Source organism: Dreissena polymorpha, chromosome 1, assembly GCF_020536995.1.
Source record: "Dreissena polymorpha isolate Duluth1 chromosome 1, UMN_Dpol_1.0, whole genome shotgun sequence".
NCBI lineage: Eukaryota > Metazoa > Mollusca > Bivalvia > Myida > Dreissenidae > Dreissena > Dreissena polymorpha.
In genome coordinates, this window is record NC_068355.1 from 49978737 (window position 1) to 50005131 (window position 26395).

Here is a 26395-nt window from a genome sequence, read left to right on the forward strand (position 1 = left end):
TAATCCGAAATACACAGTTAAAACATTTTAGGAAATCTGTTTAGTTTCAGTTTTAAATAATAAATTTCAATATGAACTATTTCAATTCACGCAATAATGTTTGTGTTCTTCGGCACTTCCTGTTGATGTCATTAAAAATAAAAACAGAGACTACAAAGGTTTGTCGGTATTTCTTTCGTTTCTAACTGTACAGAAACTACGTGTACGCAATTGATTTTATGGTTTTACTGTGACTGATAATTGCATAAATGTAATTTCTTTGTAAAAAAAAAATCATAGTCATATTGTAATGTTGAAATGATGTTTTCCTAGACAGTAATGTCATACGAATGACGTTTATTGACGTTTCGTGCCACTACCAGTTCGTGCCACTGATATTTGTGTTGAAAAGGTGTAGACGTTTCGCCCCAGTGAATATAGGCGGATAGGTGTGAATAATGCCGTAGATGTGTGAATGATATTGGGGTGTATATTAATGTAGAAAATTACATCAATCAGTGCCTTCCCCAGGAATTTTTTCAGGCGCCCCGGGGCCGATCGGGGGTGGGTTCGTGAGGGGTGTCCCCTCCCGACGTTGATTTTTTTTTAATTTAACGTGTCAATTCACGTTCTGTGGTGCGTTATAACTCAAAGAAAAACAGCGTCAAAAGACGTCATTTGGTGCGCTATGACTCTTCAAAAAAATCCCCCAGTCATTTAAAAATATATATTTTTTATATTGTTTAATTGTTTTAAAACTGTTTCCGCACAGATAGTAAAATCCCGACTCGAACGATTCCCCAATACATCCGTTTCAACCCGACTCTATTACTGTATACTTACTATTTTTCAAGTTTCTATTTATTACCCGATAATCCCGTTTATTCCGTTTTTATCAATCTCTTTCTGGTAAATATTAACGATAAAAGCTTTCAGTTATTTCTTTAACACAAACCTTGCCATTTTTTAAGTGACTATTTATAGATTTGATGAAATATTGCCTCTGAATATGCGTCAATCCCCTGACCTGTTGTGTGCTTGTTAAAACGCTCAATACACGCCATTTGTATGCAATAGACGCGACGTTGTACATGCTGCATAATTTTCGCGCTCTTTTTAATTGAGAAAAAGATTCGACACAAAATAAATTTGCACTGCTAATTTGAAGCAAAAATATTTAACGTTGCGGTAATATTTACATTCGGAAGTGTGTTTCGGATTAAAAACGCGTTAACATCGACTTACGGGAATGGGTTTCGGATTACAAATTTAATTATTCCCATTTGAGATTTCAACAAATATTAACCGTTGCGTTATAAATTCAACGATAATTTGTTTAAACACTTTACGAGTCAAATAAATGTTTTGACGGAATTATGCATTAAATTCACGTTGTCCACGAGGATCACGGCCGGTTGCCATCATCAGTCTTCTAACTATAGATTATCGGACGAAACATTTACAAGTGTGCGTAATTAATTCAAGGAAAATTTGTTAAAGCGCATAACGTGTCGAATAAATGTCAGAAAAAACCAGGTGAATCAGTTCTATAAATGGACATGTTGAAATTTACATGTACTGGAATTAGATAAATTGTTATCACACAATTGTAACCGGGAGTCATTTGCACAACTTACTCGCTATAATAATTAATTGTTTACCACTTGCAATTAATTTATCGTATTAATTATGAGTCATAGGTAACACTTGTTTACAGTAAAAAGGTGTGATGATGATGCCCGAAACCGTCTTTAATGTTCTGTACTGTACGAATTACCGGTTTTATATTACTCAAATGGTACAACTTCTTGCTAATCAAGCTGCGATAAACTCTTACTTCATGCCCGACGTCAATCAAAAATAATGGTCGATAGTTAACCCCGCCCTCATAAGCATTCACGTAACCAATTGGACGATGAACTTCACAGTTTGACGACTGGAAAGTTACCAGATACATCCTTGTCAGCATTTAAATGACCGTGTAATGTGGCTAGAATAATCGATACGCGCGTCATGCTATTCTCTTATCAGTGGATTATCCATTACCCCATGTGGTGTTTATGGCGATTACTTGTGAAAGTAGGTACCGAGTGCTCTTTTAAAACAGGGAATATTGATACACTGATAGGGAAACCTTGATTTTTTTGGACAATCTCCACTTTCTTTTACTGAAGAATACACTGATCGGAAAATTTCAAGCGCCCCGGGGACTCTGATTTCGAAATTCAAGCGCCCCGGCAAGGGGCGCTTAAATGGCCTGGGGAAGACCCTGTCAATGTTAACTAGAAATGGCGCGGCAGAGGCCGACGCGTATCCCCACGCCACATGTTTGACCCAGGGGGGCACCCCAGAGTTGGTAATGGGGCCATGCATAGTTGAGATTGACCATATTGTCATAAGAGCAGGGCTCGCGCTGTCGTTCGCCATTTGCGAAAATATTGAGAATTCGGCTCAAGAAAATTCTGATTTGCAAAAATGCTTAAATCTTGAAAATTTCCATTAAAAATATCCGCCATTTAAATCCAAACTGGTTTTCTACAGTTTTCTATTTGTTTCATTGAACGTGTTCGAAAATTGAACAATAAACAATAACCGGTCTGCACCAGAACATGAGACATCGCTTTACCTTATTGTTGTTGAAGCACATGTGGTAGCTGGCTAATCAACATTGAGTTCGTTCGCACATACTACTGGGTCATTTAAACACAGACACAGTTACCATTGTCGTCTGCCAACAATATAGCGGCCGATGGCAAACGTCGTATTTAAAGATAAACAAATGACAAGAAGCGCAACAATAAATAATTTCTAAGCTGATCACCTTACACCTTTCTACCGACTATCGATTTGAATAAAAGGATGATCATAAAATAATTAGTTCAATGTTGATGATGTTACACCTTTCTGCCCATTATCGATGTTTTAAATTAAAAGGTGATTAAGTTGTTTTTTACCCACAAGCTATGCTATTGTAAAGAAAAAAATGTACACGAAATGGTATTTTTATTACGTACTTGCTAGGCTACTGATTTTCATTTTTTGCAATCAAACGATATGCAAATTTTATTTCAAGTGCAAAGGCGTACAATTTTTCGGACTGTCGTTTTCGGATACATTATTTTTCGCTGATTTAAATTTATTTTCGGAGTTCTTTATAGAAGAAATACAATGACAAATACACATGCGGACGGTAATTCGGACGATGTGGTTTATATTATTTTGAATGGTATTCACCTGAAATTGCAATTGGAAAGACTATAACAAAGAACAATTTGTAAGGGCATTGGGTGGGGTGGGGGGTTCTGCCCTTTATTCCTGTTGGGTTCCTGCGGCTTCGGTTCTAAGACCCTTGTCCTAATTTTCAGGTTTTCAAATTTGGGACAACTTACTTCACTGTTAAGTGTACATGTATAAATTAACTTATGTTTGTACTTTGACAAGTACCATAATAATTATTTCTATATTTAAAACTGCATGTTATATTATATGTGATATGCCTTTGTTGTCATTAAAAGAAATATGAGTTGATAGTATATATCATTATTTCAAAACCACTTTACGCGCGCCGGAAAACGAAAACTGGTTGGATGGAAGGGGCGCTTAAATGGCCTGGGGAAGACACTGTCAATGTTAACTAGAAATGGCGCGGCAGAGGCCGACGCGTATCCCCACGCCGCATGTTTGACCCAGGGGCGCCACAGGGTTGGTTATGGGGTCATGCATAGTTGAAATTGACCGTATTGTCATAAGAGAAGTTCAGTATCAATTAGAAGTGAATTGGTGTAGAAATGAAGAAATTATAGTAAAAAAGGCAATTTTGGATGGGCGTGGCCTATGTGGGCGGGGTGCTCCAGGGTTGGTAATGGGGCCATACATAGTTGAGATTGACCGTATTGTCATCAGAGTGGTTCAGTATCAATTTGAAGTGAATTGGTGTAGAAATGAAGAAATTATAGTAAAAGGCTATTTTGGGTTGGCGTGGCCTATGTGGGCGGGGTGCCCCAGGGTTGGTAATGGGGCCATGCAAAGCTGAGATTGACCGTATTGTCATAAGAAAGGTTCAGTATCAATTTGAAGTGAATCAGTGTATAAATGAAGAAATATAGTAAAACTGCAATTTTGGGTGGGTGTGGCCTATGGGGGCGGGGCGCCCCAGGGTTGGTAATGGGGCCATGCATAGTTGAGATTGACCGTAATGTCATAAGAGAGGTTTCGGTATCAATTTGAAGACAATCCATGTAGAAATGAAGAAATTATAGTTAAATAACCTAAAAAAATGAGTGAAAATCTCTGACCCGGCCCCGCCCCAACCCCCATAACTTTTGACCCAGGGGTCAGATCAAAATTCCAAATAGTGCAGGGTCGCACATATGCTCATGGCTACCATGTGTGTAAGTTTCAAGGTTCTAGTGCGTATAGTGTAGGAGGAGATAGTGGCCAGGACGGACGAAAGGACGGAAAGACAGACAGACGGACAACCGGACAGACGGCGGAGATAACCACAATATCCCAACGCTTTTCAAAAAGCGTGGGGATAATTATAAATAACAAAAATAAAATGATTTATTGTTAGTATACACAAATGTGTTCATTATGTACAATAAATATAAATCAAAGTGTTGTTATTGTTTATGCATCTTGTGTATGTAATTATGTTTAATAAATATAAAACATGAAGTGCTGTTATTTTTTATGCTTCATGTGTATGTACTATATACATAAATAATAATATATCATGAATTAACAATAATACAATTTATTAAAAAAAGAACTAATAAAATGATCAGTCTTTTACTTTTAGGAAAAGCTTATGCTTAACTATCAACTCAAAATTTATCAATTAGCGGTATGTGCCTTTAAGTAATTAGTAAACAATTAATTACCAACTCGGGCCTTTTATGTACCGACACAGGCTTTTAATGGCCAATAAGTAACCAATTAGTAAACAACTCACCTCTTTAATTGTGATACAAACTGTGTAATTAACACTGAAAGAGTAAATTAAGTCAGTTGAACACAAAGCTTGCGAATAACCTTGTGTGTACTGTGCATGTAATGTTAGTGTCAGAAGAAGATAAAGCCATCTCATGGGATGTATGTGAAAGATAGCAGCATCTGTCGTGTGAGACTGGTGTCGGAACACGCCCTGACTCGAGTACACTGGAAAATATTAAAAGGAATGCATGGGCGACTCTTCGAGATTTTTGGAGAAATACGAAGATGATGAGATGTAAACAACTCAACTGCTGAGAGCATGCAGCCATATCACCGAGCTGGGACCGGGCACAACCCATGACAACATACTGATGAGGACTTCTACAACGCAATAAATTGTTTATCTGATTTGTGTATGTATAGGATAGTATGCTGTTGTACTTTTGTATATATTCTGCAATGCAATATATATCATTATCTGATTTGTGTATGTTTAGTATAGTATGCTGTTGTATTTTTATGTCCCCCACTATAGTAGTGGGGGACATATTGTTTTTGCCCTATCGTCTGTTGGTCTGTTTGCGCCAACTTTAACATTTTGCAATAACTTTTGCTATATTGAAGATAGCAACTTCATATTTGGCATGCATGTGCATCTCATGAAGCTGCACATTTTGAGTGGTGAAAGGTCAAGGTCATCCTTCAAGGTCAGAGGTCAAATATATGTGGCCAAAATCGCTCATTTTATGAATACTTTTGCAATATGGAAGATAGCAACTTGATATTTGGCATGCATGTGTATCTCATAGAGCTGCACATTTTGAGTGGTCAAAGGTCAAGGTCATCCTTCAAGGTCAGAGGTCAAACATATGTGGCCCAAATCGCTTATTTTATAAATACTTTTGCAATATTGAAGATAGCAACTTGATATTTGGCATGCATGTGCATCTCATGGAGCTGCACATTTTGAGTGGTGAAAGGTCAAGGTCATCCTTCAAGGTCAGAGGTCAAATATATGTGGCCCTATTCGCTTATTTTATGAATACTTATGCAATATTGAAGATAGCAACTTGATATTTGGCATGCATGTGTATCTCATGGAGCTGCACATTTTGAGTGGTGAAAGGTCAAGGTCATCCTTCACAAGGTCAAGGTCATCCTTCAAGGTCAAACATCATATAGGGGGACATTGTGTTTCACAAACACATCTTGTTATATGTACTCTTGTATATGTGTATTGAAACATTTCAAAATGTATGTATGCATTTACTTTTGATATTGTTGTATTTTTTTAAATATATTTGTGTACTTTTGTATATGCGTATTGAAACATTTTAAAATGTACAATGTTTGTATGCATTCATGCACTTGTGATATTGTAAATGTATAATATAAAAAAGTATACAATCATGTAGTAAATCACGTTTCGTTTTTCTTTTGTTTCTTGAAATGAATATAATGTCAATTTATTGAAAATGTTTGAATATATTTAAGTAATCAATCTAGATATTGTTAGTGTATTATATGAAGCATGTACATTGACTCTTAAACATTTTGTTCATGTAGTATATTAAAAAAAATCTTGAAATCAGAGTACTTTTAAACTGAATAAATATTCTTGAAATAAAACAATGTTGTTTTAACATTGAACAGATGTTACAATCCAAGGTGCGAAAGTTTCCCGTTAAGATTCACACCTATACGGTATTATTCACACCTATCCGCCTATGTATTATCAGTGGGACAAAACGTCCAATGCCTTCCAACACAAAGATCAATGGCACGAACTGGTAGTGGCACGAAACGTCCATCACCCAATGGCTTATAGCCTTATCCACGCAACTTATCCACACAAGACACGTCACACAAGAACCTTAAGGGATTGATTGCTTGTACACGAAGAGGGGTTCCTCTGGATGGCAGGGTCTGGCTTGCTCACACAGATGATATGAAAACCTTTAAATAAACTGAATACCAAATTGTTGTAGCTGGTGCTACAGAAATAAACAGACAATTTCACCTATTTTCATAACCATTTTTAAAACTGTAAATTTTTAGCTCACCTGATTGCTCAGGTGAGCTTTTGTGACCGGTCTTTGTCCGTCCGTCCGTTAACATTTGTTTGTAAACACTCTAGAGGCCACATTTATTGTCCGATCTTCATAAAACTTGGTCAGAAGCTTCGTCCCAATGAAATCTCGATCGAGTTTGAAACTGGGTCGTGCCGGGTCAAAAACAAGGTCACTAGGTCAAAAAAAAGAAAAACTTGTTAACATTGTAGAAGTCACATTTCATGCCCAATCTTCATGTAACTTTGTCAAAATGTTTGTCTTAATATTATGTTGGTTGAGTTTAAAAGTGGTTCCGGTCCGTTGAAAAACATGGCCGCCAGTGGGCAGGACAGTTTTCCATTTTTGTCTATAGAGAAACCTTGTAAACACTCTGGAAGTCACAATTTTTGCCCTATCATCATGAAAGTTGGTCAAAACATTGGTTTTATTGATTTCTCGAACGAGTTCAAAAATGGTCCAGATTGGTGAAAAAACATGGCCGCCAGTCACATTTTTGGCCCAATTTTCATGAAACTGTCAGAAATTTTGTTTCCTAGATACGCGAGTTAAGTTTCAAAATGGTTCCGGACCGTTGAAAAACATGTTTGCTGGAGGGACAGGGCAGTTTTCCTTACATTTATATAGTAAAAAAGCTTGTAAACAATCATGAATTAAGGTCATGTAACATTCGAGACAACTCTTCTAAATATTGCATTTTAGTTTACAGTAGTTACTCCCCTTTGATTATTAATGTTTTCATAATAATACAGTGTAGTTGTGTGTATCATTAATGTGTTAATTTTTATTCGAGGTTGGATGTTTTTTTTAGCTCACCTGATTGCTCAGGTGAGCTTTTGTGACCGGTCTTTGTCCGTCATCTGTCCGTCCACATTTGTTCGTAAACACTCTTAGAGGCCACATTTATTGTGTGATCTTCATGAAACTTGGTCAGAAGATTTGTCCCAATGATATCTCAATCGAGTTCGAAACTGGGTCATGCTGGGTCAAAAACTAGGTCACTAGGTCAAAAAAAAGAAAAAGCTTGTAAACACTGTTGAAGTCACATTTAATGCCCAATCTTCATGTAACTTTGTCTAAATGTCTGTCTTAATGATATGTTGGTTGAGTTCAAAAGTGGTTCCGGTCTGTTGAAAAACATGGTCGCCAGTGGGCGGGGGCAGTTTTCCTTATATGGCTATAGAGAAACCTTGTAAACACTCTAGAAGTCCCAATTTTTGCCAAATCATCATAAAAGTTGGTCAAAACATTGGTTTTATTGATTTCTCGGACAAGTTCGAAAATGATCCAGATCGGTGAAAAAACATGGCCGCCAGTGGTCGGGGCATTTTTCTCTATATGTATATAGTGAAAACATGTGAACACTCTAGAAGTCACATTTTTTGCCCAATTTTCATGAAATTTGGTCAGAACATTTGTTTCCTTGATACGAGAGTTGAGTTGGAAAATGGTTCTGGTCAGTTGAATAACATGGCTGCCGGGGGGGCAGTTTTCTTATATTTATATAGTAAAAAATAGCTTGTGAACACTCTAGAAGTCACATTTTTTGCCCAATCATCATGAAACTTGGTGAAATGATTGGTTTTATATATATCTCAGATGAGTTTGCAAATGGTCCCGATGGATCAATAAACATGGCTGCCAGGGGGGTGGGGCAGTTTTCCTTATGTGACTATATAGAGAAACCTTGTGATCGAACACTATAGAAGTCACATATTTTGCCTAATCATTGTGAAACTTAGTCAATACATTGGTTTTATTGATTTCTTGCACAAGTTGGAAAATGGCTCAGATCGGTGAAACACACTTATTAGCTCACCTGATTGCTCAGGTGAGGTTTTAGGATTGGTCTTTGTCCGCTGTCTGTCCGTCCACATTTGGTTTGTAAACACTCTAGCATTCACATTTCTCAAGCATTCTTTATCAAAGTTGCTGAAAGATCTCAGTCAAGTTTGATGATGAGCAAAATCGCATAATTAATGCCATAATTATTGCCCTTAGATTGTCCAAATTTTCATTATATTATACACAATCCTTGTAAGCAAAGTTTGATGTTTGGTAAGGGGGGTCAACTCAAAATATAGGTCACCATTTCAAATCTTACAAAAACAAAAACACTTCCTACGCCAGAGTTTTGGTGCAATAATGATGAAACTTGACCAGGATGTTTGTCTGGTCAATATCTAGGTCAAGTTTGACATTAAGGTAAAGATTGAATGAACCGACTCCTCTCAGGTGAGCGAACAAGGGCCATCTTAGCCCTCTTGTGTGTTTTTTCGACGAATCCAAGCAAGTGAAACTTATTTCCTTGCCGCCTAACACATTCAGGTGTCAGGTGAGCAACTTCAATATATAGATCATGACCCTCATTTTTAAATTTAAAGAAAGTAAAATTTCTCCTTCATTTCAGTGGTTTATACAAAGTAAAACAACATGTCAAAGACAGCAATTAAAGAGCCTTCCATTGTGGATGACTTCATGTATGGCAGCAATGTGGCAACAGCCCACATCACAATCAGAATGGGTAAACATTGGTTTTGTTCTGTATGTTTACTTTATCCATGTAAGTCGTTTATGCTAAGTTGAGCAATTTATTACAATTATTGCAATTTATAAAGTGGTTATTTTCTTAAGGTGAATAATTTCTGTCTTGAAGATAAAGTTTTGTGCAACACATTTTATTTTCAAAGCAGTCTGTACTTACTCTACTGATCCCCATCAGCTGATGATGCATATCAGTAATTGTGAAAGTAAGCACAAAAAACCTTCTGATATCTGTAGTACTGAACATAGGTAAAAGTGAACATTTTTACTTAAAATATAGCTGGTAAGTTATCACTCATTTCGTCAATTGTAATTTGAAGATGACAATAATTGTTATTTAAAGATGTCTTCTGACGGTTTATTCTTTTCAGGGTTTCTCCGCAAGGTATATGGCATCCTCACTTCCCAGCTGTTGCTGACCTCCTTGGTTGGATTCATCTTCATGATGCATGAAGGCATCAAAAACTTCGTACAAACCAAGTAAAGAAACTAGTTAAAGCTTAGTGTGTAATTAAAAACTAAACATACATTTGTTAACTTATGTTCACAGTGTAGTACTGTTAATTTTATGATATATTGCAATTAAATTTCATTCAGGTCAAGGCAAACAACTGAATTATGTTCACATAGGTTCATGTTTATACTGTCTTGCTTTTTATACGCCCGTATAAATACGGGACGTATTATGTGAAACCCCTTGGCGGCGGGCGGGGCGGGCGGGCGGCGGGCGGCGGGCGGAAGGCATCACTTTGTCCGGACTCTAATTCAAATTGTATTCATCCGATCTTCACCAAACTTGGTCAGCAGTTGCATCTAGTTGATATCTAGGCCAAGTTCGAATATGGGTCATGCCGGGTCAAAAACTAGGTCATAGGGTCAATAAGTGCATTTTCAAAGGGGCCACTTTGTCCGGACTCTATTTCAAATTGTATTCATCCGATCTTCACCAAACTTGGTCAGCAGTTGCATCTAGTTGATATATAGGCCAAGTTCGAATATGGGTCATGCCGGGTCAAAAACTAGGTCATAGGGTCAATTAGTGCATTTTCAACGGCACCACTTTGTCCGGACTCTAATTCAAATTGTATTCATCCGATCTTCACCAAACTTGGTCAGAAGTTGTATCTAGACAATATCTAGGTCAAGTTCGAATATGGGTCATGCTGGGTCAAAAACTAGGTCACAGGGTCACTTAGTGCATTTCAAGCATTTAGCATGGTGTCCACTCTCTAATTGAAGTAGTTTTCATCCAACCAAACTTGGTCAGCAGTTGCATCTAGTTGATATATAGGCCAAGTTCGAATATGGGTCATGCCGGGTCAAAAACTAGGTCATAGGCTCAATTAGTGCATTTTCAACGGCGCCACTTTGTCCGGACTCTAATTCAAATTGTATTCATCCGATCTTCACCAAACTTGGTCAGAAGTTGTATCTAGACAATATCTAGGTCAAGTTCGAATATGGGTCATGCTGGGTCAAAAACTAGGTCACAGGGTCACTTAGTGCATTTCAAGCATTTAGCATGGTGTCCACTCTCTAATTGAAGTAGTTTTCATCCAATCTTCACCAAACTTGGTCAGAAGTTGTATCTAGACAGTATTTAGGTCAAGTTGGAATATGGGTCATTCCAGGTCAAAAACTAGGTCACAGGGTCACTTAAACCATTTCAAGCATTTAGCAAGTGCTCTCTAATTGAAGTAGTTTTCATCCGATCTTCACCAACTTTGGTCAGAAGTTGTGTCTAGACAATATCTACATGTAGGTCAAGTTCAAATATGGGTCTTGCCAGGTTAAAAACTAGGTCACGAGGTCCCGTAGTGCATTTCAAGCATTTAGCATGGTGTCTGCTCTCTAATTGAAGTAGTTTTCATCAGATCTTCACCAACTTTGGTCAGAAGTTGTGTCTAGATGATATGTAGGTCAAGTTCAAATATGGGTCATGGTAAAGTTATCAAGTTGTCCAAAGTCTTAAAACGGGCGTATCTTGTGACAGTTTGGCACTCTTGTTCATTTTGCATTCTACACAATGAAAAACAAAAATCAACGTATATTAGTTCATATTCCGATTTTCTTATAACCGGAACAAAAACAATCAAAGCGCTTAAGGCACTGAAGTTGTTCTCTTTTGCATAATCTTAGACGCAACTCAGTTTTAAAAATTATGTTACAGCTTTTTATATCACAAGTTTGAAATGAACACAACCCATTCAAATTTATAAAGAGTGTGTCTTAAAGCACAGGTTGAGATGTGTGTGCACTGTTTAACCACATATTTATGTTATAGAGATAACTAAGACAAAATAACAACAATATGTCTCTTTTTTTCGCAATTAGTTGTGCACTGGCAACCATATTTACAATTTTGGTTGCCTTGCTAAAGAATAACAAGCCTAGAATCATGTACATGTTGTGTTATGTGTATCTTATACTTTATCTATTTTCTTTAAATTATTGAGCAACAATTTGGCCGTCATGACAGACTTTTAATGCATCATATCTTGTTGTGAGCCGGAATTGAATCATTTCCTAGGCCTAATTGATCCACAGTCGCCAATTGGTATTCTACATGTATGTTTAATTGGAATCAGTTGTTTAAGCTTTGAAAAAGCTAGTTGCCCTGCTTTTTAGCCCAACTGTAAACAACTTTTGAAATTGAGTTTCCTGGGCTTAAATCTACTGGCACCAGGCTAACAGATAACCATGAAACCTGTAAGTTATTCATGATGTAAGATCTGACAGTGTATTGAACTCATTCAATTTGCAAGTGGAAGACATTAAACTTTAAAGGGACCTTTTCACGTTTTGGTTAATGGACAAAATTAAACGATTTAATAGTTGTGAGAGTTCTGTTGTTGTCGATATATTTTTACAACTGGTTGGATGCAAGACTTGCATGGTACGAGAGTCCACAAGGACGCACAGTGTGTGCAATGACAGGGCTTCATGAGGCAATTAATGCTCTCAGGGGAATTGTTCACCAATAATTGAATTTATATATTAAGCAATAATCTGGGGCTTTTTTCATTCTTTAAACAGATATGAATATAATGTATTTTAATTACTTACTCATGGTACACATATTCTGATATTCATTATATTAAAAATGTATGCACATTTTCTGGAAATAGGAATGTATTCAGAAATTGAACATTTTGTACAGCTGCCAACTTGACACAAAAAAGAATAATTGCTCATGATACAATGTGTGTTGTGCATCTGCCATTATATATATATATATATATATATATATATATATATATATATATATATATATATATATATATATATATATATATATATATATATACATATATATATATATATATATATATATATATATATATATATATATAAATTGTTCCAGGATAGATCAAATGAATGAGAAAACATTTTTTAAGTTAACAGTTGCTATGGAAACAGTAAATTGGCAATTGCATAAACATGATATTTGTTATCAACAATTAATTTATAGTCAATATATTAATTATTAAACTTAGCACAAGTGTAGATAGAAAACAAAATTCACTCATTGCATTTGAAGGGGTTCAAAAACATGCCTTTCAACTAAAACAAAATTAAAGCAATAAGCACTACATATTTAATGCCACACGTCACCATAGATTGAACTAAACACAACAAAATGTTTGTTTACCAGTATAAAAAAACAACATACACAACATGAACACATAATTTACATCACATAATTATGTCAATATGAACTTCAACAGTATTATTGATATTTTTAGAACACAAACAAGGCATGCAATACAGTGTATTTATAAGTAATAAAAAATATATAAATGATTGATTCCTTATAAGCCACCTTCTACAAACACGTAAAAATACATCACACAATGGAGACCACCAACTTGTCCACAATTTATTGCAATTACAATCAATATGATATGCAATCTTTTTCTCCATCGATATTTTTCTTTTCAAACTGGATAGGCCTACCGGTATGTGTGAAAATAACAAACAATTATTAATCAATTTATATTTTCAATTAAAATATTATTGTTTTGTTCAGAATTCACTCTGAACCCCCCCGAAAATGCACAGAGAACTGAGCATAGTAAATGTTCTAAATTAAAAAATAAATATTAAGTATCATGCTTTTTAATTACTTGATCATACATGTATTGAATACATGTATTTTATTAATTATGAAATTAATACAATTATGTTTGTAATAATAACTAATTTATATTATTAATTTTCGTCACCAAAACAAGGATTAACTAAGCTGGTTAAATGCTTATCCCTTCCTTGGCATTACTGCTTCATCAAGAGCGTTTTAGTTAACTGTTGTCCATCCTGTAACATAATAACATTTTTCTTTATATACATAATTACTTTGCATAGGATAATCTTATTTAATTACAGAATGCTAAACACATATAAGGTAAAAAAAAAAAATAAACCATAGAAATCAAAAGAAAAACGTTAAATTTGTATTGCCTGTACTCAACAATCTTGCTGAAGTTTCTCCTTCAAAATAAAACTATTTGTTTATGGCAAAAAAATTGGTTAACAAAATACGTGAAACGGTAGTCACACCTTAAAGTCGTTTTTCTCGGAAACGACGTCAGCGCCGGAATAGTCAAAATCGCGTTCCCAGCCACATTATTATGTATGTTTGTTATTTAATTGAAACGCATCCCAACCACAAATATGTATGTTTATGACGATGAGATGTATATGTGCTTAAGTCAAAGTAAACTACCAGGTATTCTGTATATAAACGTGTTTAACTCGTTTTTCGTGTTTCGTTTACCGTAATTTTAAACCGAAAAACGAGACCAAGCAATCTGTTTCAAGTTTTAATCATTGATTTTCGTTATATAGTGAATGAAACGAAATATGAACAGGGAAATACATTTTGTAATTTGTGTTATAATTAGTTCAACCAAAAAGGTTATAAAGAGGTTCATTTTCTGTTTGTTCTTTGTTTTGTTTCGACTATAAGCATGTCCATCCGTAGTATCCACGGTGTATAATCATATCGGCCCCCCTCTCGGATGAAACGCTATATCGGTACCCCTCTCGGATGCGGTACCGGTTATTCTAGGATAAAAACATGATTCTGTGATGGAGAGGTGTCACCTAACTAGTGTCTTTGATCTTAAAGGAAACGCAGTACGTCAAAAGTAAGGATTGCACGGAACATAACAATAATTGACTTATGTTTGTATGTACTTTGTTTTACTTTTCTTTTAAAGGGACTTAAGATATAAGCCTCACAGTTTCACGTTGCACTGTTGACTATCGCATCGTTGTGTTGTTAATATGAATTTCTATTCGCAACACTACACTTAGGCTTAAAATGTATATTAGAGGAAAATCAGTTATAACTAAGGAATATTTAAAATTCATATATTTATAAATGGAATGTATGTAAAATGTTCAGAAAATAGTCATTTTTGGTTTGTACGAAGCACATGTATCCCTTTCTTTTACGGGTTTGCAGCGCACAGGCAACCTCTCGGATTCGATTCACTAACAGAAGTTTGTGTATTCACGTAAACTGTCATATTTCTCTGCTGAATTAAAAACATTGCAATTATTGTATAGTTTATACATATATAAGTAAGCGATTTAAGTAACAACTGCGAAGTTACTTAAATATCACTCTCTAAATATATATCAATGTTCATATCGCGATCACTTTAAAGATGAAAAAACCATCTGCGTTTCGGCTTCATCAAGCAAAGCGACGTAGGACATCCCAGACAGCTACTGCAACGGATTCGCACTGGGTTCTTACCTGTATCCATCTAATAAGTTGCAGACCAATTTATCAAAATGTTCATGTCCACCTTGTGAACCTATAGATGAGGTCACAAAACAGCTTTCGGTCAGGTAGGCAGACGTTTAATGATTAAGATTCGATTATGCTTCTATAAAAAAAAAGAAAAAAAAAAGAAATGTGTAATGTATAGAAAAACAGCAATGAATTGACGATCGCTAGGTGTACTCGAACCCGGTTTATCTGGATATTAAATGAAGTGGCTTATTTATAAGTTACACACCATTCAAGCTAATTCGTGCCAATGTCAATTTTACCAAAACATTTTAAATATAAATACAACACATTATGCATTTGCAGGGACAATACATTTGATTTGTCAGAAAGAAGACGCGAAAAGCAGAGGCAGTCAAAAAGATCAGACGTATCAAAGTCCTCTGGCGTTGCAAGAGGATGTCACCCCGTGCGCTTACACCACAAGTGCGACGAAATACAATATTTAATTTCATGAATTATTCAATGAATTTAAAGTATTTACTATTTAATCACTTAAAACACGGGAGACGGAAAACTACAACGGGCGAGGCATGGTCAGGGGTGATAACCCCAAAAAAGGGTTAGGGTAAGGGTTAGGGGTCGGGTTAGGGTTGGGTTTAGGCTAACCCAAACCCTAACCCGACCCCTAACACTAACCCAAACCCTAACCCTAACATTCTAACCCCCCCTTGCGCAATACCATACCATGCCTCGCCCGTTGTAGTTTTCCGTCACCCCTTAAAACACACACCACTTTTAAAGATTCTTTAAAAACAAGTATTTGAGCATTGAGGCAAACGTTATATTTACTTTTTATGTCCCCCACTATAGTAGTGGGGGACATATTGTTTTTGCCCTGTCTGTTGGTCTGTTGGTTTGCGCCAACTTTAACATTTGCAATAACTTTTGCAATATGGAAGATAGCAACTTGATATTTGGCATGCATATGTATCTCATGGAGCTGCACATTTTGAGTGGTGAAAGGTCAAATATATGGGTCAAAATTGCTCATGTAATGTCACTATTGCAATATTGAAGCTAGCAATTTTATATTTGACATGCATGTGTATCTCATGGAGCTGCACATTTTGAGTGGTTAAGGGTCAAGGTCATCCTTCAAGGTCAAACGTCATATAGGGGGACATAGTGTTTCACAAACACATCTTGTTTAAGATTATATCAATAAAGTATTATCTATAGTAATATAATTCGCAAAAATTTGGATTTTTAGTAAAATACATGCCTTCGTATAGTAGATATTCTGTCAATATGCCCTTTTAAACGGTTAACAATGTATACTTCTGTGTTTATAAAGCAATTGATTAGTATGTTGTCTTGTTTCAAACCATTACAATTACTGTTATATTAATTAGTTTACAATAGTAGTAATATATACTTAATAAAATCTTGTTGATGATGTAGTGGAAGTTATGCATGGGGAAATACATCTATCGCCCATAGCAGTATATTAAGCGGAAATTCATTGTCTGAAAAGTATGATCATTAGGCAAATGTTAACAAATAAACATCCTCCGCCTAAAATGATTGACTATGCAAAAGATTTTTATTTACTTAGAACTGTAAATCAAACAAAAACGCGTGTTCTCACCACAGGACTATGGTAATAACACGCATAAAAAATGAAAAACAAATCACTTAAGTTCTATAAATTAAAGGCCTTTTGCTGTGACATGTCAGATTCATCCTAGCAAAACTTGTCTAGAACCCACCGAAAAACGATAATGCAAATTCATTTACGCGTGCACCACAGCAGTATTCTGATTCACATTATGTAATGTACGTTTCTTGAAATTTCATGCAGCAGTTACTCACAAACAGCTCCGGACGAATGGACGGACAACACCAAAAAACAATATCCATCTGCTTTTGGCGGGGAATAAAAAAGCAGATAATAAGGAAAGTAAATTACACTTTAATAAAGACGTTTATTTTTTTTTTAACAAGAAACGTTTAATTTTTATTCAACACAATAGAACATCAGACCATTACGGTGATTGACTTGATAAACACCTTTAAACAAAACAAAAACAAATAACAAGGCGCATTACCTTATGTAAGCCTGCTCCAATGAAAGCAAATAGTATTTATATAATCATACCATCTCAACATCAAATTGTTTAACTGAACATGAGCGACATATTAAGATATGGGGGTGTATAACACGCTCCGTTAGAAAAAAAATACTGTAAAGTATACATTGTATGAATTCCCACGAAATCAACAAACAAATTTTGGCATTAACAACATAAAAATAATACATTCAATGTATATATTTTTGAGTGAACGCTTATACAACGCAAGTCATTTCAATTGCTAGGGATATATAGACCACTATATTTTAGCTGCAAATTGGTGATCCCAAAATTGTTTTACCAAACAAAATCATTATTGTAAATAAACATTATTAAAGCACATTAAAAATATCAACATCTTAAATTATAATGAAGTGACACTGAACACTTAAATTCAGCGGTTAAAGAGGCGCAGCACTTTTGTTTTACCTTTAACTTTATTTAATACCGTAGTGTCTTTTTTCTATGGCAATACAGTTAACTGTGGTGATGGAAGGTGTTTCCACAAACTTTACATTGATACACATTGTCACCTTCTTTGTGTTTAAGGCGAAGCTCTGCAAAGTATCGCTTTGCTTTAAAAGTTTGCTACATGTTTCACATTTAAAACCTGCCTATATGCCGGTATCGCCAGTAAATATTTTACTTCTGCATCGACTTTTGAATAAAAATGAGAAAGTTGTACAGTGATATGTTTTACATTCTGCCATATGAGTTTTAGATTGGTCATTTTAATCAGTTTTATAATTAAATCCTTTCGCACACGCTTCACAATAGTTTATGTAAACACGTCTAAATGTGTCTTCACGTGACAAAACGTTGTCAAAATATTCGTTGTTATAACGTGCACCCAAGTGGGAACAATCATGTTCATGTAAATGTGCGATCAAGAATATATTTTTCCACACACCTTACAATCTAACTGCGAGTCGATTTGAAGAAAGCTTTGTCGTTTTAAGTTGTGTATAAGTGTTAAGGTCTAATAACAAACTATATTGCAAAGGTTCCTTTGAAATTGTGCTCCCAGCCTCTTCTGCCGCAAACACGATCGGACTGTCCGCGTTTGCTAATACGGATCATGGATCTGTATTAGCAAACGCGGTAGAAATGACTCCGTCGTTTCTCCGCTTGCAGCCGAGAACAATGTATCTGACTCCATAATTTACACACATGCAGATATGCCGAGTAATCGCTCGAGTTGCCAGTTTGGCTGAACCCAAAGATGCGAAGACAATCTTCCTAAAAAATAAAATATAATAATTTCAGTTGGCACGACTGTGTCTGCTATTATTAAAACGAAATAGAAAAATTAAATGGTCGGTTTAGTTTTGTTTTCGCAGAGTAATTGCACAGGGAATCATTGTGTTTATAATTTTATATTAAAAAGTTCTATGAAAGTGGCTGAATTAAACATATACACTCAAAATAAGTATATCACAGAAATTACCACTAGTTGGAGAGCAAATGTATTGTTACCGTTTGTTTATATGCCAGCGTTAGCAAGCTATGTACAGTCAATTACTTATGGAATAAATATTGAACGCGATATTTGGCAATTCCAAATATGCATTCACACCGATTCCCCATGTCAGATTATCTGTGAATTCATGTACGCTTAAATCAGAAATACAGTCAGTGGCATTCACAAAAAAATACGAGCTAATAACCCAATTCAGGTTAAGGCATACACAAAAATGTTGTGTTCCTGATTGCCCAACCGACCCTCATTGGTATTCCTTGTCTTACATTTATAACATCACATTTCTCTACAAAAACATATGCACGTAATCATTATTTCTGCGCATAGTCATGCTTTTTAAGGAAAACATCAGGAAGTGAGAGTTCACACCTATCGTACATGTTATAAGCATGGACTTGGTTACATGTATTTGGTGAGATGTTCAATCAAGTGTGATGTTCAATCAAGTATCATGCAGAATAAGATTGCCAACAGTGTGTTTGCAAGGGATGTCTTACCAGTGTATGCATTTGCCTAATGTGGGCTTCTTTTGATGTTTAAAATTGGTTTTGAGCACTCATTTATAGATAAAAATGCCGACCTACAGCCTCTGAAAATTTCGGGTTTTGTAACTGAAACAGTTTTTTTCAACTGAAACAGTTTTTTTTTAAGTCAAAACCTGCTTTGCAGATACCGATTTGTACCACCTTAAACCTTAAATAACGTGTTATAATGATTTGCTAAATTTTGCAACGCTTAAAATATTGTTATAATTAAAATCAAAATTTACAATAATTTTTAAATAATTGATATTTAAAACGAATTATCAGTTGGTGTTTTCAATAGACCAACTCCATCCGAGAGGTTTCCTGTGAGGTTTAATCACACATTGGAGAGGGATACCCGTACTTCGTACAAACAGAAATTAGACAGATGTTCAATATTTTTGACAATGTCAAGGGTCTGTTTTCGATTTAAACCATATATACCATTATTTCATACAACTAATTTAATAAAGGCGATCAGATGTTTATACACGCAAAACACATTTACAAATAATAAAACTCATATTCAATAGCTGGACATCCCTTTGTGTGTCGCTCATATATAATTAATCACTAAAGAAGCAAATAAATTAAACATGTAACTACAAAGCAGTATGGTTCTAATGTTCCGTGCAATACTTACCTTGAATATCCCGTGTCCCTTTTTAACAATAAATTGTTGTTTTGTTGATGACCATCAACACAAAACCATGTTTTATCCGAAAATGACCGGTACCGCATCCGAGAAGGGTACCGATATAGCGTTTTCATCCGAGAGGGGGACTGATATGGTTATACACCGTGGTATCGGTCCTCTTAATGAATGCATGCGAATTATGGAAGTGCACAAATACAAAAACACGCATGTGTCAGTCACATGTCAATCTATAGTTAAATGTGTATTCTTGGACATAACAACAAAAACTGCATTTAAATCGGCAATTTTTTTACAAAATACTGGCTAGACTTAGCTCCCTATTGTTATCTGTTTCATGTATATTTGTCTCATTGTATCGACCTTTCTGATAGGTTGCTAAAATTTGTTACTATGCGCATTTGCTTGTTCTAAAAAAGTTACTTGATGGAAAAAAATAAATTCTTGCTCATGTTGTTCTTAAAATATTTTTACATTTTATTCAAAAATAAGCGGCATATAAAACGTTTGATAAAGCTACTATGAATCCATAAACAAACTAACATGATTGTGTGTTGAGTAATTAAAAATCATAGAATCACCCTGGAATAAACATGACCTTTCCAACGAACACCGGCAATCATGAGAATGACTGTCCTAATAGTCCTGGATAACCATCAAATATATAACAACTTCTAAAAATTGAGAGAAAAAAACGTTAACTTTCCAGCACTTCTTGAAGGTTTTTTGTTAAAGGCACGATACTTTGAGGAAGACCAATACTATGTGATAACGGTATAGAAAATCGGAATATGAACTAATATGTGTTGGCTTTCATGTTTAGTTGTGTTGAATTCAAGGCGATAAACGGAAAGACGGTTTATACACGGACCCACATATCCTTAAAGTATCCCTTTTATCTAATTATTATTTTGTTCGATCTATATGTATTTGCATTTTGAAAAATAGCTGTGTGCAGTTATTGCTTTTTTGTAGAACATGATTTTAATTTCACTGCAGCAACTGGATGATGTTTGTGGCACTGTTTGGTACATTGGCTATCATGTTTCCACTGATGCTGAAACGACAAGAGACCCCCACAAACTACATCCTCCTTGCTGCGTTTGTAAGTGGAAGTTGATTGTCAATATAAAACTTTGCGGATGCAAGTTGTGATGCATTTTCAATGATATTGTGATATCCTATTTGCTATGAAGTTGAAGCAACTAAGACTTTTTAAGAACATGTGAAGAATATATCAATAAGAACGTTTTTGACAAGATATCAAATTATTTCAGTTCACTGACTTAATTTGTAAACCTCACTATTGGATTCCTAAAATGATTACTTAATTTGTATATATATTTATTTTTTATCTCAGACACTAATGGAAGCTTACACAGTAGGAGTTGTTGGTAAGTATTTTAACCAAATCTTAAAGCATTCATTACGAATTTGAATCTTAGAAACATGAACGGCCTACAAAGTTGTACTAATGTTTAAAAAAAAGTGTTTCTGTCTTTTAGAATTTGACAAAAAATCTTTTTGTTTTCACATATTAGAACCACATAGTTCGTGGTTATTGATATGAATCAGTTAAAATTCCCAAGTTTTTGGTTATAGTTTCATTTTACAGCTACTTTAACATGAAATTGACTCTGTGAAGTTTCCATCGATCCATTGAACACTTTTGCTCTCTTTAACTAGTTAAAACTCCATCAAACAACTGTATTTCAGTTTCAGTTAATTATGATTGACAAAGCCAAGTGCTTTTGTATTTAAATGGTCTATTTTCTATTGTGTATAAAAGTATTACATTTATCGCATTGAGGAAAGGCTGTTTATCGTAGTTTACCACTTGCAGTGACAATGTATGACAAGCTGGTTGTGTTGGAGGCAGTAGTCCTCACACTTGGGGTGACAGCAGCGCTCACCGTGTACACCTTGCAGAGTAAGAGGGACTTCAGCTCCTGGGGGGCGGGGTGAGTACCCACCTTCTGCACACTCTGTTGTTACATCTTTGACCACTTTATAACCTCATTACCTGGCCACTTTGTAACGTCACTACTTGGTCACTATGTAACATCACTTGGCCAGTGTATAAAATTGCTTCATGACCATGCTTGTAAAATCTTTACCTTGGCACTTTCTAACACCACTGACCCTGGAAATGCCATTTAAAAAACAACTCGTGTTCACTTACTTGCAAAATAATGACAATAAAAAGATCAAGTTGAACTTTTTATGTACACGTTTTATCGTAAGTGCATCACCCTTGTTTGTTTTCATACTTTTCATACCTATTGAAACCAAGCAAATTCGTTTAATTGATATCCCCCGCCAATATGCTTCTGGGAACAAAAGTGTTATATTTGACACTCAAAAAAGCATTTTTTCAAGATACAAAGGGCTATAACTCTGTTATTAACAGATGGTGTACAATGCCATTTGGCGTGTATCATCCTCTTATCCATATATATACTCATACCAAGTTTCAATGAAATCCGCCAAAGCACTTCCAAGATATGGCTCCGGACGGACGGACAACGCCAAAACATTATCCCTCCGTCTATGGTGGCGGATAATAAGCCATGTTGCATATACCAATCATACCTTAATTTTAACCAAAATTAAGCTCTTATTTGCTGCATTTCATACTACATGTATAAGCTACCGCTTATAAAGAACAGCACATGAAATCTGTCAGAAAACTTGTGTTTATTAAAGCGTAAAAGAGAGAGAGGTCAAAGTATGTTATCCTTTTCAGATTGTTTGCCTGCCTCTGGGTGCTGATCTTGGCCATGATTTTACAGGTATACTACACAAGTTTGTAATTTAGCTCAAGCATTATGATTGTTGCGATATTATCAACATTTTTGTTGATTATATATCAGAATGTAAAACTTAAATTCTAGTTACTTCATTTTGGGTGGTCAACTTTTGCAGCTGTTTTTTATGTCCCCCACCACTATAGTGGGGGACATATTGTTTTTACCCTGTCCGTTGGTTTGTTTGTTTGCCCCAACTTTAACATTTGCCATAACTTGCAATATTGAAGATAGCAACTTCATATTTGACATGCATGTGTATCTCATGGAGCTGCACATTTTGAGTGGTGAAAGGTCAAGGTCATCCTTTAAGGTCAAATATATGGGTCAAAATCGCTCATTTAATGTACACTTTTGCAATATTGAAGCTAGCAACTTGATATTTGGCATGCATGTGTATCTCGTGGAGCTGCACATTTTGAGTGGTCAAGGTCATCCTTCAAGGTCAAAGGTCATATATATATGGGGACATAGTGTATCACAAACACATCGCTTGTTTACACATTTTTGTCATTGAGTGCTAAAATCATGTAGATTGTAGAATATGTATTTTTGCCTGGTTATAATTATTTTTGTCTTTGGAGAACTATTGTATGACAGTCACACCATCATGGTCTTTATAATCACTTATTGTTTCATCTATAATGAAATTTCAAATTATTCGCATCAACCAATGTTAATTTCCCAACCAACCCTGTGTTACAGCCCAATCTTGATGAAACTTTGTCAGAAACTATTTTCTAATCAACAATTCTCCACCAAGTTCAAAAACGGTTCTGGTTCATTGCTGCCAGTACCAGAGGGCGGGGCAGTTTTTCTTCTATTGTTGCAGTAAAACCTTGTGTTGCAGATCTTCTTCCCTACTGAGCTGATAGACAAGGCCATCTCGGTGGGAGGGGCGCTACTGTTCTCGCTGTTCATCGTCTTTGACACATACATGATGATGCACAAGCTGTCCCCCGAGGAGTACATGCTGGCTGCCATCAACCTGTACCTCGACATCCTCAATCTCTTCCTGCACATTCTCCGTATACTTGGAGACCGACGCAACTGATGGATGAGAGGGTGTGTGGGGTGGTGGAATTAACATTTGAGCCTTGCTCTGTGAAAAGGGGGTTAAATGCATGTGTGGAAAGTGTCGTCCCAGATTAGCCTGTGCAGTCCCAGATTAGCTTGTGCTCTTTCACAGATCGAGGCTCATTTAAATACAAAAATATCTGTATTTGTCTTTGTATCTAAGATTTTTTTACATGGACTTTACAATAGAGGATTAAATAAAGTATGAAATACATCGCTTTCTACTGGAATATTTATTATTTTAAAAATATTTATTTTGTTTCACAAGAGATGCTTTAATATGAACATGTGCACTTTAATTTGTTTCCAATTTATTTAAAAAAGAACACAACTTTTTCAGGTACTTATCCGTCATGCTAATATGTACTTGCTAGCTAACACATTTAGCTTTGTTAATATTGAAAATATTTAGAATCTTTGAATGTTAAGCATCTTTTAATTTGATATGATTGTCTGCAAATCACATGGCTTTATTATTTTACAAATGATTCCATTATGTTTCCTCTCATTTATCAGCACCATCATTTAATATTTAAATAATTGAATTGTTTGTTTCGTGGTCTGGTGTTTGTCCGAAAGTCTATTCCTTAAACATGCTGTGATTGCTGAGTGGTTACAACTCACTGTAATTTTTGTATATTTATTATTTAATCATTTGGACCTGATAGAAAGATATTCATTTCCTGCTTTGCGTCATTGAATGAATTTACAAAGAAAATGTCATTAACATTGCAATATCAAAGTATACATTAGAAAGTGACTAAAACTTTGTTGTTGTGGTTTCAGTTTTTCAAAAGTTACACAAATTTTTGACAATTTAATTTTTCAAGTTGTTTTTGATGTCATAATAATTAATTCAAATTAAATTTATCAAGCTATAGACAACCTGCTAGCTAAGACATTGTTCATCTTTTATTTTAGGTAATTGTAATACATGATTGGTGTGTTTATGGAAGGTTTATTGTTGAAACCAGGTTATGTTAAGCTGTGATTTTTTTCATGTATAAATCTCGTGTTAATTGTCATTGTTTATTTCAGGAACATGGTGTCACATTCATGGTCATATTTGTTGCACTTGTTCTTAATTTTTAATATTGTTTATGTAAAAATTCATATAAAGTTCTATTATGAGGAGTAAATTAATTCAACAGCATATTGATGTAACAAAGTATATTTTTATCCTTCACTTGTCCACATACTATAAACTTCTGCTAGAAGCCTTGTCTTAACCTTTAAAAGCACAACTAATGAAATCATTATGCATACCAAATTCGTGGGCACTATGTAAATCTACTTTTTTCGCTATCATTTTTGGGGAGGTTTTCAAATGCATGTTTTTGTATATACTTTTTCATAACGTTTTAAAATGTACTTACACAAATGCACAAATTTAATATACTTTTATAGTATGCAATACTTAATTCTTGGTTATTTGCAATGCTCAATCAGATTGTATTGTTGCTGTTGTTATTCAATTCATGGAAAGGGTTAATTGTTGAAGAAATGTTTGCTTATTTATTAAATAATACAATTTTCAATGTTGTTTTATTGACTTAGAAATTGGAGGAAACTTCCTAAAAAGGTTATAGAATTCCTTCTCTTACCGGCCCTATAACATCTCCAAAGTTAACTGCTGTGAAACCATTTATTTTCGACAGCATAAAATTTCGTCATTTTTATAAAAATGACGATTTCGTCAGCACTTAAATTTGCCGATTTCTGATTTTGAATTTTAAAAAAATGCGTCGGTCAATATCCGTTTGTGTGTAATACATATGCAGGAACACACTTGAGAATCACTGCAGGAGGTGGGGCCTGTTTGTCACATGCCAATTAACTAGTCTTTTGTTATCAAGGGACAGTAATGGACCCTCTTTATGTATGCCATTCACACGTTTGTAATGATTAGCGGACAAGTGGGATCGAATAACCGTTAACGAGTGTTTATAACAACGAAGCCAATTGCCAATAAGTCTTATTCTATTATTATAATTGAATAAAATGCTTTTTTATTCTGATATCAACATTAAAATTATAAACTCTATGTGTGTGTTTGTTCTTAAAAAGTAAACTACCGTTATATAAATCAATAATGTCAATAATTTAAAAATAAATAAATTGATACATATAAAATAGTAATAAGTGTGGTTAAACGCAAACAATCAAACAACAAACAGCAATTAAAATATTCTTTATTAATTTGTGATAAATACGCATGTTGTTCACACATCGTCATCTTTTCATTTGGTTTATTGTCTTTCATCGGCATTCGCTGCGTGATGGCTAATATGCAACACTCCTGAAAAACACAATGCACTTAATGGGTAATAAAGTTATAAACAATTAACGCTAATTCATTACCATTCTACATAAACGAAGTCAACGCATTCGATACAGCTGTACTGCACACGCGTTTTAAAGAAGTGTAACGTGTCAGTTAAGTACCA

The 26395-nt window shown here is 35.1% G+C and overlaps 1 protein-coding gene across 1 annotated transcript; it reads left to right on the top strand.

Moving 5' to 3' along the window:
* The first annotated feature begins 38 nt into the window (after positions 1 to 38).
* On the top strand, positions 39 to 25486 carry LOC127880089 (protein lifeguard 4-like). Its single transcript, XM_052427321.1, has 8 exons — positions 39 to 158; positions 9394 to 9507; positions 9899 to 10007; positions 21064 to 21169; positions 21425 to 21458; positions 21908 to 22025; positions 22811 to 22856; positions 23722 to 25486. The coding sequence occupies exons 2-8, from the start codon at positions 9417 to 9419 to the stop codon at positions 23923 to 23925; spliced, it is 708 nt and encodes a 235-aa protein (XP_052283281.1). The 5' UTR covers positions 39 to 158; positions 9394 to 9416; the 3' UTR covers positions 23926 to 25486.
* Positions 25487 to 26395: the final 909 nt, after the last annotated feature.

Excerpts from the sequence above, each read along its gene's own strand:
- LOC127880089 (XM_052427321.1), top strand. The coding sequence starts at position 9,417 with ATGTCAAAGACAGCAATTAAAGAGCCTTCCATTGTGGATGACTTCATG. Across the intron at positions 9,508-9,898 it reads CCACATCACAATCAGAATGG|GGTTTCTCCGCAAGGTATAT; the intron begins GTAAACATTGGT and ends TATTCTTTTCAG. Across the intron at positions 22,857-23,721 it reads TCTTGGCCATGATTTTACAG|ATCTTCTTCCCTACTGAGCT; the intron begins GTATACTACACA and ends CTTGTGTTGCAG.